This window comes from Nylanderia fulva, unplaced genomic scaffold (assembly GCF_048542155.1).
Source record: "Nylanderia fulva isolate GAGA-0341 unplaced genomic scaffold, ASM4854215v1 Scaffold28, whole genome shotgun sequence".
In the NCBI taxonomy this organism is placed as follows: Eukaryota; Metazoa; Arthropoda; class Insecta; order Hymenoptera; family Formicidae; genus Nylanderia; species Nylanderia fulva.
The window spans coordinates 1309048-1325003 of NW_028190347.1; the positions used below are offsets into that span (position 1 = coordinate 1309048).

The window sequence follows — 15956 nt, forward strand, 5'->3', positions numbered from 1 at the left end:
ATGATGATTTAGATTCTCTCTTTATCGTTTCGTGGAAAAATTCTTTTTTATAAATTCTTAGAAAATATAACATTGCATATTATTAAGAAATAATTGTAGAAAATACTTAACAAAAATTAATTTATAAATGATTAAGATTTATGAATTATTTCCTTACAAGTATTAATTTAGTTTAGAAGTTTCTTTCACTGTAAAGTTATTCTTGTAAAAAGCAACTCCATCTCTTTGAAACTATATTTGAGAAATATACTATATATACTAAAACTATCTCTCTTTACGCGAAATTATTATCATATGATAGTTCAATTAGAAGAAGAGAAAGAAGAAAAGAATTTCTACGTGTATACGTCTCGCGATCCTTTCTCGAGATTAGAAGAGGGATACTCTTCAGGAAGATACGAAAGGTGTTTAACCCACAAGGGACATGTCACAACTGTCCGGAACCGATTTGATTCTCCTTGAAATATGTTGTTAAATACACAAATCTAAAAGACACGTATTTTTTTATACGTGCGCAATTTGAGTTTTAAGGGGTGAAACACCCCTTTAAAGAATAACGGTATTTTTCTTTAGGATCAAATATCTGCTAAACTATAAGAGATATAAAGAAAAAACGTACAACAAATTTTAATGGCTTGAAGAGTACTTTAAAGTTATATGAACAAAAATTTTTTTTTTTTTTTTTTTTTTTTAAAAAACCCTCACCACCTAATTTTTTTTTTCAAAATTAAAAATTTTGTTTTACCTAATTTAAAGCTTATTTTTTTCCAAATTCAACCATGTGTAATAAAGTTATGTTACGAAATATCATTTTCGAAAATTAATTATAAACGCTCCCGTATATACGCTCATCCGTGCTATGTGCGTAAGTAATTACCGTCGAACAATAAAATATATAAAAAATGTTTTTGTATAATTCTTATTTATGTTTTCTATGTATTTATAACTGTGTATTGTGTATATTTAGATTTTTTTAAAAATGTATTTGCATTTTATATTATTCACTCATTATACACATTACAATAATGATATTCGACAAAAAAATGTTTCAAACATAATGACTTCTTGCACCAAGAACATCTTACTACAGCTATATTATTGCAACCTTCGATATCACATTTTGTTAAAGTTTCGTCTAAACTAAAGTGTACTGGATTTTCGAATTCGTCTGGTCTTTCATTCGTATAACCACTTTTAAACCACGAATATTTAAATAAGTTTTGATATCGTGGGGATGACAATTGATTATGTATCAAAGATTGCAATTTTATTATATTATTTCGTTCATGTAAGTTTATATTACTTTCCAACAGTAAAACCGCATCTGAAAATCTTTTAGCAAAATTTTTCCAAATTCTGAATCCATAAACATCTAATGGTTGTATTTTCCCTGTAGTTCCTTTCGGTATTATCATAGTAGTAATATGTGTTCCAGGAGGTGTTAAATCCGAAATCATATTGGGGCAATGTCCAGTCCATGAATCGATAAGAAGAACGCTATTAGGACCAATGTTTGCGAAATAAGCTTCTTCTAACCACATTTTAAAATGATCTGTACAAAATATAAATGTTAATTTAATAGTTTTTTTATGACTCTTATTAAATTGTTAAATAAAATAAGGTTGTTAAAAAAAGTAATTATAAAAGGAAAATACCTGATGTCATTTTACCAGATTTCGATGCTTTTACAATAACATTTTCTGCTTTAAATAAATTTTCTTGTACTCTTGGTCCAAATTTACCATTAGCTTCTTTTAATACAATAAATAAAGGGGACAACAAATTGCCATTACAGGATATTATTGGTTGTATCGTATATGAATGGGTTGTTGATGATATGGATTGCACGACACGTTCTACTTTCTTTTCTCCCTGGTTAGACAATGATCTTCCAGAGTGAAGTTCCAATTGGAAACCACTTTGATCTGAATTGTAAATATTTTCAGATCCAAACTGTTCAATAAGAGGTTTTACTGTTTCCAGAAAATCATCAGCTGATTTTTGCAAATCAGCAGAATCTTCTAATGTTCTTCTAGTGACAAACTTCGTAACTTTTCTTGAAACAATTCGGTGAGACTTCTTAAATCTTGCTATCCAACTGTGAGATGCTTTAAATATAGGATTTAAATTTCCTATTTCTTCTTGAGCTTGTAAAGCCCATCTTTTTAAATCAATATCATGAACCATGAATCCTGATTCGACAGCTGCAGTAAATTTATCATGTGTAAATTTGGAGATGTAAGATAATTTTTCTGTACGACTTCCACCTGATTGTATTTGTTCTTCCCATCGCCTTAACTGACGTTCAGATGAAACTCTTCTAAATTTATTTTGTACTACTCTTAGAGGACGATTCCTTTTTCTGTCATTACTGTTTTCATCAGTGTCCCGAAATCGCCAATACTCAACAGCTCGTCTTTTATAAGAACTATCAAAATTTGTATCATCATTTGAACAATGAGGATGAGAATTTAAACTATCTTCATGCCATGCTTCTTCGTCATCTTCAATTATTTCAAAACTATGTAATTTATAAGGTTCTTCATAATCGAGATATATTTCTTCCGTTACTTCCACCCCATTATAATGAAAAACGCTATCCAGTAATATTTTTTTAATGTTTTCCTTTAATTCCACTTCTGCTTCAGTTACTGGCGTTTCTGTTAAATATATTGAATTTATTGACACCAATAAAAGTCTAACAACGTTAAGCGGATTGATAATCATATTCAAAGATGTTATATTTTGCTTTCTATTGCAATAAAAGAACAGTTTACACAGATATTATTACAACGAAAAGACTACACCGACTGTGAGAATTATGCTGCTACATGAACAATTTATATTAACTTATCAGAAATACGTCATCACATAATCTTATTTTATTATTTATTTTAACGTATTAAAGATTTTATTGTAAAAATTATAACTTATCTGGAACACGTACACATAATCTTATCTTATGATTCATTTAACGTAAGATATAAAATTTGTTTATGCCAAATATTGCGACATTGGTATTTGCAAGATTCAATTAAAAAATAATTTTATTATAAAATATAATTGTTTTTAATTTTTATAGAAGAAATTAAATATTAAGAAATAATAAGAAAGCAGGGGGTATATTTAAAAAATTCTTATTAATTATATTTAAAAATTTTTTTTTAAATCTAAATATACACAATACGCAGTTATAAATACATAGAAAACATAAATAAGAATTATACAAAAACATTTTTTATATATTTTATTGTTCGACGGTAATTACTTACGCACATAGCACGGATGAGCGTATATACGGGAGCGTTTATAATTAATTTTCGAAAATGATATTTCGTAACATAACTTTATTACACATGGTTGAATTTGGAAAAAAATAAGCTTTAAATTAGGTAAAACAAAATTTTTAATTTTGAAAAAAAAAATTAGGTGGTGAGGGTTTTTTAAAAAAAAAAAAAAAAAAAAAAAATTTTTGTTCATATAACTTTAAAGTACTCTTCAAGCCATTAAAATTTGTTGTACGTTTTTTCTTTATATCTCTTATAGTTTAGCAGATATTTGATCCTAAAGAAAAATACCGTTATTCTTTAAAGGGGTGTTTCACCCCTTAAAACTCAAATTGCGCACGTATAAAAAAATACGTGTCTTTTAGATTTGTGTATTTAACAACATATTTCAAGGAGAATCAAATCGGTTCCGGACAGTTGTGACATGTCCCTTGCCAGACGAGGAAGGGCAAAATACATACTCCTGCGCACAAAGATATCCTGCGATAAAAGCTATTGAGGCGATCCGTATCAAAAATCGGAGAATTTATACTGCCGGGGTGAAAGGGCAATCGTAACAGTGAAATATCTTCCGAGGCAACAATACTATAGTTACAATGCTTCGGAAAATTCACTGTTCCGCTCTTAGAAAAATTGCGATCGAACCAATTTCGCAAAATAGAATATTTCGACTAAGCTTACACGTTTCAATCCACTTTTCAAAATAATCTCTCTTTGAAAATAATAATTACCGCGCACATGCTTCTGCATTGAAGATAAAATAATCCGTACGCGAACTTTTATTATAAAACACCGAGCATGCATTCGGTTAAGTAGTTTTACAACATACATATTTACAGTATTACATGCATAGTGTACGAAGGATAAAGAAAAGAAAAAAGTAAAATGCGTAAAACTCATTTATGATATTTTAATGAAGGGATAGAATTTCATTATTTATTTTTATATTTCAAATTTAACCAGCGGAAATGTCTTTTACATATACATCGAAGACCGCCGTAGATATCATTAACGCAAACAAAATTATGAACAAAGAGAGAGAGAGTTACCTAGATGAAAAGCATCAACTCTGAAAAAAAGAGACCGTTTCAAGCTCACGTAAAAATCTCATTGAACCGCTTAATCGTTCATTCGGATGCAGCTCGTTCCGTTTCACGTCTTTCTACCCGCCGTGCCAGGCGTTTCCATTATCGGTGCGCAAGACATCATCGCTTTTCTACATTCCCATCGCGTTAATCGCTCCATTGTTCGCGACGTCAGCGGTCGGTGTAGTCGGTAGTCTTCCGTAAGCCTGCCGAGGGAAACCTACACACATACACGCACAATCTGGCGTGTCTCATGCGACACACGTACACATTCGGTTAAGTCGCGTGCACCGACGTCGTACGTGGATGTGCACGCGTGAATATCGAGAACATCAGTACGGACGGCGTCTCCTTAAGGCGCCTTTGTATACTCATCCTCGCGCTACGTGTGACACGCGAGCGGACCTCCCACAGCAGCTTAAAGGGGAATTACGGAATGGAAGGGTTGGGGAACAGAGCGTGAGAGAAGAAACAGAAATGAGAGAGAGAGAGAGAGAGAGAGACAGAGAGAGAATTCGTGTACACGACTGAAGAGAGCCATGGTTGTACTTCCGCTCCCAGTATACCACTATATACTAGAGAGAGAGGCTGTGAATTTCTCTTCGTTCCGTACCGACTATTTTCGTCGGGGGCGAAAACTTCGGGAAGAGTATCAGCACGCGACTCAGCGATGTCGTTGCGACGACTTTTCGCCGGGGTTTCGGGATTTACGAAGCTGACTCGTTTCTCACGGGCGGTCACGAAAAAGAACGATATACGGGATGTTTCGGAGAATCCTAGAAATTAATTTCATAGTGGCACAAAAGTTTGGAGAGACTCGGTCCTTTGTCTAGGAAACACTTTCAGAGATCATTATTTGCCATACCACTTATTATGTAACATTCAATACTAAATGTGAATTAAATCGTTATTCGAATATGCATTCAAATATGTAACTTAAAAAAAAAATATATATATATATATATATATTTGCATTATTGTTTGCTTTTAGAAATATAAGGATCGCAAATATTCTGCCAATCGTCAATATGCCCAAATTGCCAACATTGTATTTCTAACCGTGGTTTATAATACTTTCCAGTAAAAATAGAATGAGAAAAAAAAAGAAAATTTAATAATGAAATTGCGTGGTAATAAAAATGGTAATCGATGATTGTGGTAACAATATGGTTTGTGGCAACAATATGGATTGAAGCCTATCGTATTGTTCAGCTAATTATCGACATTTGTGTAATGTTGCCATTCATACTCATGTAATATGCCAGTACACGTATTCAGTCACACAGTTATAATATATCACGCGTTTATCGGCGTGTGTATACTGGTTCTGTGTATTATAGCCTCTCAGTAATATTTCATTAGCATTGTAGTATTGTTATGAGAGTTTATTCCAATAAATTGAATCCACTTAATCATAAATTCGCTGGATATTTACAAGTTCATACACGTCTGTTTAGTCAATGATAATTGAATTTTCAGAGTACCGCACTTATAGATTGATTCTACTGCAGGTAGAATATACTTCACACGGATAGAATCATCACTGAATGCGCGTGAGACAAATTTGCAAATGGTCGGAACGGTTTTGCAACCAGTTTGCATTGTTTATTCCGTTGCGATCGTATACGAATATTCAAACAATGTTTTTGCTGTACTTTAATGCGTTTTACTCGGCAACGACGACATTACGAATGATCTAATTTCTCGCGTGCATTAGCATCAGCACGCGAGCCGCAGATTGCGCGTTTTATCTACTGTACAAAAATTATAAATTGTACACGTTAACGCCGCGCTGTTATGCAAACGCAAAGTGCGACTAAAATCCCGATTATACGGGGCTATTAGCCCCAAAGAATTTATCAACACTTTTGAGAAATGTATTGCTCGCGCGAAAAAGCGGGCTAAGCTGCGAATAATTCGAAGGAAAATTTCGTATGACGCGAGCGAGAGAAAATTTCAGGCCAAATATATCGCGTATTAAAAACTTGGGGACAAAGAACCCGCGCGCGGTGATTTCTTTGAACAAGAATTAAAAGTCCTAATGAGATTATCTACCGGACCGGAAAGTTTTAATATAAAATAGCGATGTCATGACCTCGAAAGAACTCGTGTATTTCACGGCAGAGCGAATAGCGAAAGTTCATCTCGGAGAGAGATGTATCTGAGCGCTCTGCTGTTATGGTAGAAAATGTATACCCACTTCTATCTCACACGTGCTCGGATTAGATCATCCGTCGACAAGAATAAAATGTCACGAGAATATAGGCAATCCGCGATTTTCTCTCGTGGCTTCTTTGCTAACGCTCACTGAATGCACGCGATCCTCGGATTTCCGCGATTGCATTGACATCGCCTGTCAATACGAGTGCAATACGTGCATCGTCCCGGTGAGAAAATTTACAGAAGGTTTACTGAATTTTGATTAGCAAAGGAATTACAAACGCAGGTTACTGACGCTTCCATTTCCCACGTGATGATTCGTTCGGGATTCCATCGAACGTATGGAACTGTACAACGAATCTCTCGCTCTCTTTTTCTATAGAGAGAGAGAGAGACAGAGGGATTGTAAAACGTTTTCGCTCTTAAAAAGTTAAATATTTATCTTGCTGTATAAACTCGCTCTCTTTTGATATGTTGGCGAATAAAACGAAAATTTATTGAAACGTTTGTCAACATCGATGTGTGAATACGGCCAACAATTATGACAACTGTATATATCAGTCTTGTTATTCAAATATCACAATCAAATCTGAGAGATCACATTATATACATTATTTATATATATATATATTCTTACAATATACATATTTATCTACGTATACATGTATATATATATATATATATATATATATATATATTTATATACATAATATGATACATTGTTGTGATGTTTTTAATCGTGCGAGAATTTTATTGTGATATTTGAATGACGATACCATTTGATTTAGTTGTCATAATTATTGTATTCCCGCATCGATATTGACAAATGCTTCAATAAATTTTCATTTTATTGACTAACGTTTCAAAAGAGAACGTTTATACAACAAGATAAATATTTAACTTTTTAAGAGCGAAAACGTTTTACAATCTTTTTCTACTATATAGCCAATAATATTATATACATACATGCATATATATATATATATATATTTATATTTATATACATACATACACATCGCATTAGCATTGCAGTCATGCATCGGTGATAGAAAAAGGACTACCACGCCGAGTCACCCGGATTTCCCTCGCGACGGATGCGCACGTACGCCGATGAAAAAAAATACAAGGGATACCGCGTTGCAAGGGGACACAAACAACGCAGAAAGAGAAAAAGAGAGAGAAAGAGCGGAAGGAGAGAAATACACGAACTAGATATTTTTCAGGCGCGAGAGCCCACACGCGAGAGAGATCTTCGTGATGAATTCGCGCGCAGCTTCCCAATGTTCCTCCGTTTCCGGGGGCAAGAGCTTAACTTTCGAATCAATCCCAACGCGTCGACAAGGTTTTCCCACCCGACGCGCTTACTTATTGCTCTCGCGACGCACGGTGCACGACGGATGCATCGTTGATACATAAAAATATCGGCGCTATACGTTGCGGTGCGATGCGTCGCGTCACGTTGCGACCGGACGTGATCGCGTCTGCGGAAAAACGTGCCTCGGACTCGGCGGATCGCTTTTTTTTTCCTGTCTTTTTTTATTCTCTCTTTCATTCTTCTCTCTTTTTCTCCCGCGCGTCATCCCTTTCTCTCTGACAACGTGGGTCATATGCATAAGCGACGTTGCGTGACGTTTCGCCGGCGCGGCGAGAGTGCAGCATCGATCTCCACGGCCTGCCTGTTTGCACCCTCGTTTGTTCGCCGGACATCGCGTATGCGCATATGCGCTAATACGTGTGTGCACACTCTTTGTGTATGATAGGTAAAAATAATTCCCTGCTCGCACGGCTCCGTGGGATCATATAAGAATCTGCGGAAATTATTAATAGAAGGAGAGACACCATCGGTGCACCCTGCGTGCGCGAATATGTTTAAGATTGCTGCACTGCCATCGACGATGAATGCAATTTCGTTCAGATGTAATTGAATCTGCGCGACGAGTGCTAGTACCGATACATTAATAGCTGCTATCTCCGTTAGAGAGACACATGGTGGCGTTTACTTTGACGTAATCGATGACTAGCTCTGTCTAAACGAGAAGTCAGTTTTAATAAAGAGAGTAGATTTTAAAATTTTAACGATGAGAATGTGTGTTTGAATAGACGGGTGTTTGTAAAGCTTTTCATGTACAAAAATATTAGTAATATTGAGATTATTTTCTTTAATTATATATACAATGTACTTGATTTTCTAATTTACGTTGTTTTTTTGTGCACTCTAAAAAATTAAACGTAAAAAATTTAAAACGTCATTAATTGGATCTTGTATACCTCTCGATTGAATTTGATACATTCTAATTAAAAGTATATATAATTTCTATATTAAATAAATATTAAATGTTACATAATAAAATAAATAAAAAATATTAATAAAAAGAGAGAGGTCGGAATAGATAAAGATCTACATATATATATAGATTTCTGTATGAAAATTTATTTATGTAAGAATGACATTATGTTAAAAAAATGAAAAATAAACATCTTATTTTATAATTTCAGCTTTTGTACTCTATACTTAAACTTTTCTGCGGGAATAAATTATCACAGAACTTCGCAATAATGTAAAGCATTACATTAAAGAAACAATCTATTTTATGTCTTCTAAATAAAGAATTAATTAGTATAATGGAAAATATCCTTTTCTTTTTACGTTAGCATTGCAGATACTTGGATGATTAATATTATAATTAATGGACTTCATTGTAAATGGGACACACAGCTATTAATGAATCGTCGAGATAAAGAACAAGAAACTTTTCTATTTTACGAATTTATTATGTTGACATAATGTTACAAAATCGTAACAAATTAGAAACTACTTAGAAGTTTATTCAAGTTAAATTTATCTCATTAAGCACTAAAGAAACTGATTAATTCATTAATCTGTCCAAGTTTCATGTACTAAGAATTTTATCTATCTAGTGCATTTTTAATATTTTTGTTCTTCTCATCAATATTTGTTTGAATAAAAATATTATATAAAATAAACTCCATATAACAAAAAAATATACAAACATATATATATGTAAAAATGTATAAAGAGATATGTGCGGGACGTTGCGTATACGAAGAATGGTGTTTTCTATTTTCATGAAAAATATATACAAAAGTACGGCAGTGATGCATCTCTTTGATTTGTAGCTTTACTGTCGTCTTTATTTAACTAAATTATTATTCATTTCAACACATAACAAAAGTATTGTGATTCATACGGCGACTGACATAAAAACAATCGGTCGATCGAACGTGAGTAGAAATCATATTTCTTACCAGATTACTCGTACACGACGCGTTGCTCGAAGATGATAAGCACTCGATTATATTCCCCTCGTAATTCAAGCGAAAGACATTTTTCTCTTTTAGTGTCGGTAATAAAACCGCAAATTTTATAACAATGTCGCAAAAAAAAATCGATGTGATTCTAACAACACGAGATCTTTTTTAATATATCGTAATACATACTCGTCGATTTATTAGTCATCTGCGACGTGATTTCTATTTGTCTATTGCCGTTCTGCTACATTCTCCTTGAATCAAGAATCAATTTGCTATCGATTGTGATCAAAGGAATATATGCGCGAAGGAATAATCAGGACTCAGGACTCACGTTATGCCAATTATTAACACGATAAATACCGCAGTGCGTATCTTGCGGGCGGCAAATCCTGTGATATAATTAGATATAATAATTTGCACAGAGTGCAATTTGCTTCGCATTAAAATGAGGATCAATATTTAAACCAATTTATGGCCGCGCACACGCGGTTTGTCGAACGTAGAGCCAAACGCGGTTTGTTAAACACACACAACATCACGTTCTATGGAGGAACACGTGTACGTGCACACTGCCGTTGCTCTCCATGATAGGCCTCCGACATTATCATCACAATAAGCCGAACCTCCCCTTTCCAATAGGAATAATATGATCGCGTTAAATGACTCCAGATATACACGTTTGGTGTAAGGTACACCTTGTTGGGTTAATAAAGCGATATCTCTCTCTCTCTCTCTCTCTCTCTCTCTCTCTCTCTCTCTCTCACTCTTTCTCTCTCCCCTTTTATGATATATGTACGTTGATGCGGAACGTTTGGAAATTTGAAAAATACGCGAAAAGTGGATACAAATGTCTGTTACACGCTACGATACAGATGACATAAACTTTCCACCACCCGTTTTCTACAACGAGATATACCGCATCTCGTGACAGCTGCGGAAATTCAACGCACTCGCAATGTATCACTTTTCAATTATGTGAAACTGGTATAAATTCTTATTGATATCTTTAAATAAGTGTGATCTCATCGCTCCAGATTTGACTCAAGGTTTATCGAATTTAATGCGACGTTGAATTTTTCGGATGCGGGAAAACTCTACGCGATAAAACGTATCGGCAGACGTCAATTTCTGTAGAGCATGAACTTCATCGTACGATTTAAAAGTTTGATGAATCGTTTAGTACATCGTCGACTCTGATTTCAAATACCGTGAAAAAAAAAATCAATCGCAAGATGAAGTACAGATTTATTCCTTCAATGGGAGAGCTATGATTTGTTCTTGTATACTTTTACGAGCGACAGTTCTCATCTTGTGTCGATCTTATGGAAAAGTCTCGACATGAAATCTTTATCACACTACTAAACAAAGTATCTTTTTAGCAGAGTCTTAAAGAAACTTGTTCATCAGACTGGCGAGATAAATCTCACGTTTTTGGCGAACGAGAACGCCTAAGAGCTCCGACGCAACGCCCTCGTATCCTAAAAGTCGAAAGGGAGATCGATTAAGTGGCATCAGGAGAGTTTCTTTAAAGAGGAACACCAAAACGTCGCTTAGTGGGCTTGTTGAATTCTCATCTCGCGGACGAGTCCTCGAAGCAACTCTGGGTACTAAATCTGAAACTTGCGTTACCGTTGGTCGTCTCGAGCACTCAAGGGTGTTTCCAGGATGTTGTACGAACCTCATGGAATAGCAGGACGAAGGGGGCTCAAGCAGACCGAGATATCTAGTCCAGTCGCTCGCTTCGTTAATTCCGCAACATTGTAGGCGTGTCTGTTGATACACACAAACGAGTTCATTGTAACCTCTATTGTATTAAATAAATATATATATATATATATATATGTATATATGCATAGATACACATGCACGCATATGTATATATGTATGCATGACGCATCTGACAAATTAATAACGGGTCAAACGTACGAAATAAAAATAGCGTATTCGCGGATGTGTTTTGCTTTTCTATTGTTAAAAAAATATCAGGAAGAGAGTAGAGTATTAAAAATGAATAAGCCAATCATTCATTTAGATTGTTTATAAATAAGAGGAACATTTATAATACTTTAATAGAGACTGAAAATACTGTGATTGACATAAAGCCAGAAAAAGAGTAAAAATGTTCTTCAAATTGAGATCTTGATTTACATTTATCACTCCAGGCTATATATCTTCATATATTCTTATGTAATGCATTACACATACAATGTTTTAAAACTGTCTTTATAAATAATTTTATTTAGGAATAAAACTATATTCATTAATGCTTGGAATGTTTGATAAAGTAAAAGCCAAATCGAGCATCGTTTAACTGGCATTTTTAAGATAAAATAAGTAAAAGCTTTTTAAAGCTAAATATTCAAAGTATTGAGAAATTTATATTAAACTGTTTGTGCCATTTAAGAGAAAAATTTCTAATACATAAAAGATATAATACAAAATAAATATTAAATAAATATAAATATATATACACATATAAAAGTATTAAATAAATATTAGTAATCCAAAATTTTTATGAGTTTTATGAAAACACATTTTTGGACTGTTTTAGGAACCGTTAATAAATATTGAAAATAAATTTATATTGAAGTTTCAAATTAAACATATTGAAACATAATACCTGTATTTTGTTATCAAAAGTAAAGATAATAATGGAATAGAGTACGTTGACAATATTTATAAAAAAAATACATGTATAATTAATATTATACGTTATAATAATGCCCAAAATACATACACTTAATACACATTAATAATACATATCCCGAAATACATATATTTATTTATATCTCTCTATTGCATAAAGATAAATAAAATAAACTCATCAATTTGTTAAATACATTTTTTTATCCTAATTCCTTAAATTGGCCGAGAAATTGCATAAGACTCCGGATTTAACGCTGCTGGAAGGAGGTCGCTGCTGTCGACGAAATGCGCGTCGCGAAACCGAAAGTCACTGGTAAACAGAGTTTACGAAGCGCGCAATTAGCGTAAATTGAAAAACACCCGTTATCCGGTAGAGAGGAAAGAGGTCGATACCGAGCCTGCAAACCAGATCCACGACGGCAGGTTGCCAGGAAGCTTGTTGACTACCACCCGGGCGTCCGTTTACGACGGATTAATTCGTCGATAAATGTTTTCGCGACCGGGGCGAGTCGATTCACCCGGAATTTGGAAAGTTGGGATCGCGAGGGGATGCTTCGGAGAGGGATAGGGTGAAATGCAAAGAGAGAAAGGGAGAGAGAGAGAAGTACGTACCTGCAGTAAATCCCAAGCGGACGAGTAGTTTGGGTAATCTCGTAAACGAGAAGTAAGCGCGGCATTAATCCATCCGCGCAGTGTCCCGAATGGAAGCGCCTGGCGTTCTCGCTGCGATATTAATAAACCCTTGTCCTGCTGGAAAATGGCGAAGTTACAGTAATCCCGTAGTGCGGTAACGTGTGCGGACGCGCGGTGTTTGTTATTGTTTGCCCTACCGCAATCTCCGCGGTTCGCCCCGTTCGCTTCGAAACGAGCCGCGAAATATTCGACGCCATCTGCGAACGTCCATCGTTCGCGACGTTAAAAAATTCGCGTCATTCGTGTGTCGCGCGTGTGCGTATATGCACACAAGTAATCCCTCTTTTTTCAGAACGGATCGTTTTCAGCAACGAGCGCAATCGGAAGCCCAGTGGTCGAGAGGAATAAACAAATATACGCGACATACGTCTCACGGCTAATCCGGAAATTCGAACTGACCCGGAAGTTTATCGGAGTATTGCGTAGTTAAATGTACGCAAGAATTTTACGGCCGGCATTGAGTGTACCCGCTAAAAATGTTGCAGCTACTTTGATTCCGCGGTCGCTTGTCTATTTGCTTTTCAGTGTAATCGACGTTCTCTGATAGTAATAGTAGTTATCGGTATTCGATGAAGTTGTTCCCGTCCAATATCTACTCTTCTATCACTGCGATCATAACAATATTCGTGTACGATTTATATCGTTGATCCGTATTACGGACTTTTCGCAAAGTGCCCAATAGTTTCGGTTTTCCGCTAAAATTTCCATGATTTTCCGTAATTTATGTATTTATGTCACGCTAAATCCGTTTTGAATATACGTAGACTTGACAAATAATATTTGTGCGGTGGGGATTTCACCAGAATTATCACGATCGTAATGACTGTATATGATTGTAAACGTGTTTTCGACGCGACACACTAATTTTAATACTTCTCGTTGAGTATAGTTGACCGTACTCAGTCCGCGATTTCATTATTTTTGTCACTATGCTTTTCATATTACCGAGCATAAATTTCGTAATATCTTTCAATTACACCACGATGCCGCTTCTTCGCAATATTAATCGACGACCGTGAAAACAAAGCAGGCGACTAGATGCGCTAGCTTTTTATAATTTTCTAGGCTTTCATTTCATTAAATTCTTGAACGCTGAGAATTAAAATAATTTCATGATTTTACCGTACGAAATATATGGCATGAGATTTTTTCCACTGCTATAGTTATTCCGATGAAATTGATTTTCTACTGTCGAACATGAACGTTAATTACTGAATGAGCCAATAATCCTTCACAATTTATATATACTATATATATATGTATATATTTTTGATTGTTTCAGCATCAAAGCTTTAGAAAGCCCATTTAGTACGCAAACAAAGTTATATATTCCCAGTCTATAAATATACTGACAAAATTTCGTTTAAATTGATAAATTAAAAGGAAAGTGTTTCCTTATTATTAATAACGCCACGTCTTAAGCGCGCGAAGTAATCTGCAGTTTTAATACTTTTTCAATATTGTCTAATTACAAGGCGGCAGTTTGCCACCCACGAGAAGCGCCGACGGCGACGGCGACGACATTAATCGCCAGGGGGTTCAAGAAGCACGAGCTTCGCTCGTTTGTGGTGGCGTTTCATAATATTCAAGACTTCCACATGCGCGAGCGAGGACGGTATTCCTTCGTTCTTAATTTTCTTCCATCCACTGATATCAGCGAAGCTAAGCACGCGAACCTCGCGAAACGTGCCGCGGACGTTACAAATCAGCAAAATGAGCTTTTAAGTACCGAGACTCGTAAACGCGAGAGGCGCGAGCGCGCTTCCGAAGTTGTTGGCCGACGAAAATTCACCTTACATTCACCCTCTCTCTCTCTTTCCAACCCCTCGTGCATGACCCACCCGTCTCGGCGCGTTGTAATATGAATACAAATTACCCGACGTTCTCCGAAACTTTTAACTCGCGCCATCACTTGGTTTTCTCTCACCCGCAACTCCGGTTTCGCTCGTGTTCGTTCATCTGTCGTTCGAGACCCTCGAGAGGGAGAGAAAGAGAGAGAGAGAGAGAGAGAGAGAAAGAAGCCACGTGGTCCCAGTGATGTATTCCCTCGGCTAATTGGCCGACGCTTATTGTTTCTCGCAACCTTGCGCGCGCGAATGAAACGTTGCAAAGACGAAAGTTGCACGCCACCGGGAGAGCTGAAACGAGATTATTCTCGCGGAAAGTTTATCATAGGTTCTCTCGCCCAGCCGGTGACGTTAACGAGGCTAACGCCGTTGCGCGCGTTTCCGTCGTTTCCGTGCGATGTCAACCGCTGACAGACTCCCGATCTACGACTTTCTGTCGAACTACGACGACGACGACGACGACGACGAGGACGTCGAAGAGTGTCCGTCGAGTTTAATTCTCTCGTCACCGAGGATTCACGAACGAGAGATAAAGTGGTATAAATCAGATCTTCATTTAGAGAATTTAACCCGCGTCCGGACGACGTGTTTCCCAAACGCAAACAGACGATGTTGCTTTTTCTCTTAGAAAGGTCGTTTCATATATGAAAACGTTATGTGTGTACATAAATATATTTTAATGTTGCGAAACTAGAGAAATTTTTAGTCGAGAAAACAATTCTCTCAAGTGAACATTTTACGAGGGATACAACAAACACTGACGTCATTTGGATGAAAGTTCTTGCATTACTTTGCTGTAGAATCTGGTATTAACTCTTTACGGTTGCAATCTAGGATATTCGAGATATTTTCACACATATTCCAAATATCTTGGTTTTAGATCACAAAGGGGATACGAAGCAAAAACATTATTCACAAACGCATACTATATTTATTTATTTAAGGAATTATAATTCCGAAATTAT

At 35.6% G+C, this 15956-nt stretch overlaps 1 protein-coding gene across 1 annotated transcript; it reads right to left on the reverse strand.

The window, feature by feature from the left end:
* Positions 1-420: 420 nt before the first annotated feature.
* Positions 421-2845, reverse strand: LOC146722739 (uncharacterized). Its single transcript, XM_085483914.1, has 2 exons — positions 1656-2845; positions 421-1552 (listed from the first exon to the last, which is right to left on the reverse strand). The coding sequence occupies exons 1-2, from the start codon at positions 2725-2727 to the stop codon at positions 1002-1004; spliced, it is 1623 nt and encodes a 540-aa protein (XP_085340040.1). The 5' UTR covers positions 2728-2845; the 3' UTR covers positions 421-1001.
* Between the last annotated feature and the right edge of the window lie 13111 nt (positions 2846-15956).

Coding starts and splice junctions, on each gene's coding strand:
- LOC146722739 (XM_085483914.1), bottom strand. CDS start 2,727: ATGATTATCAATCCGCTTAACGTTGTTAGACTTTTATTGGTGTCAATA. Junction 1,553..1,655: donor ATCTGGTAAAATGACATCAG/GTATTTTCCTTT, acceptor TATTTTGTACAG/ATCATTTTAAAATGTGGTTA.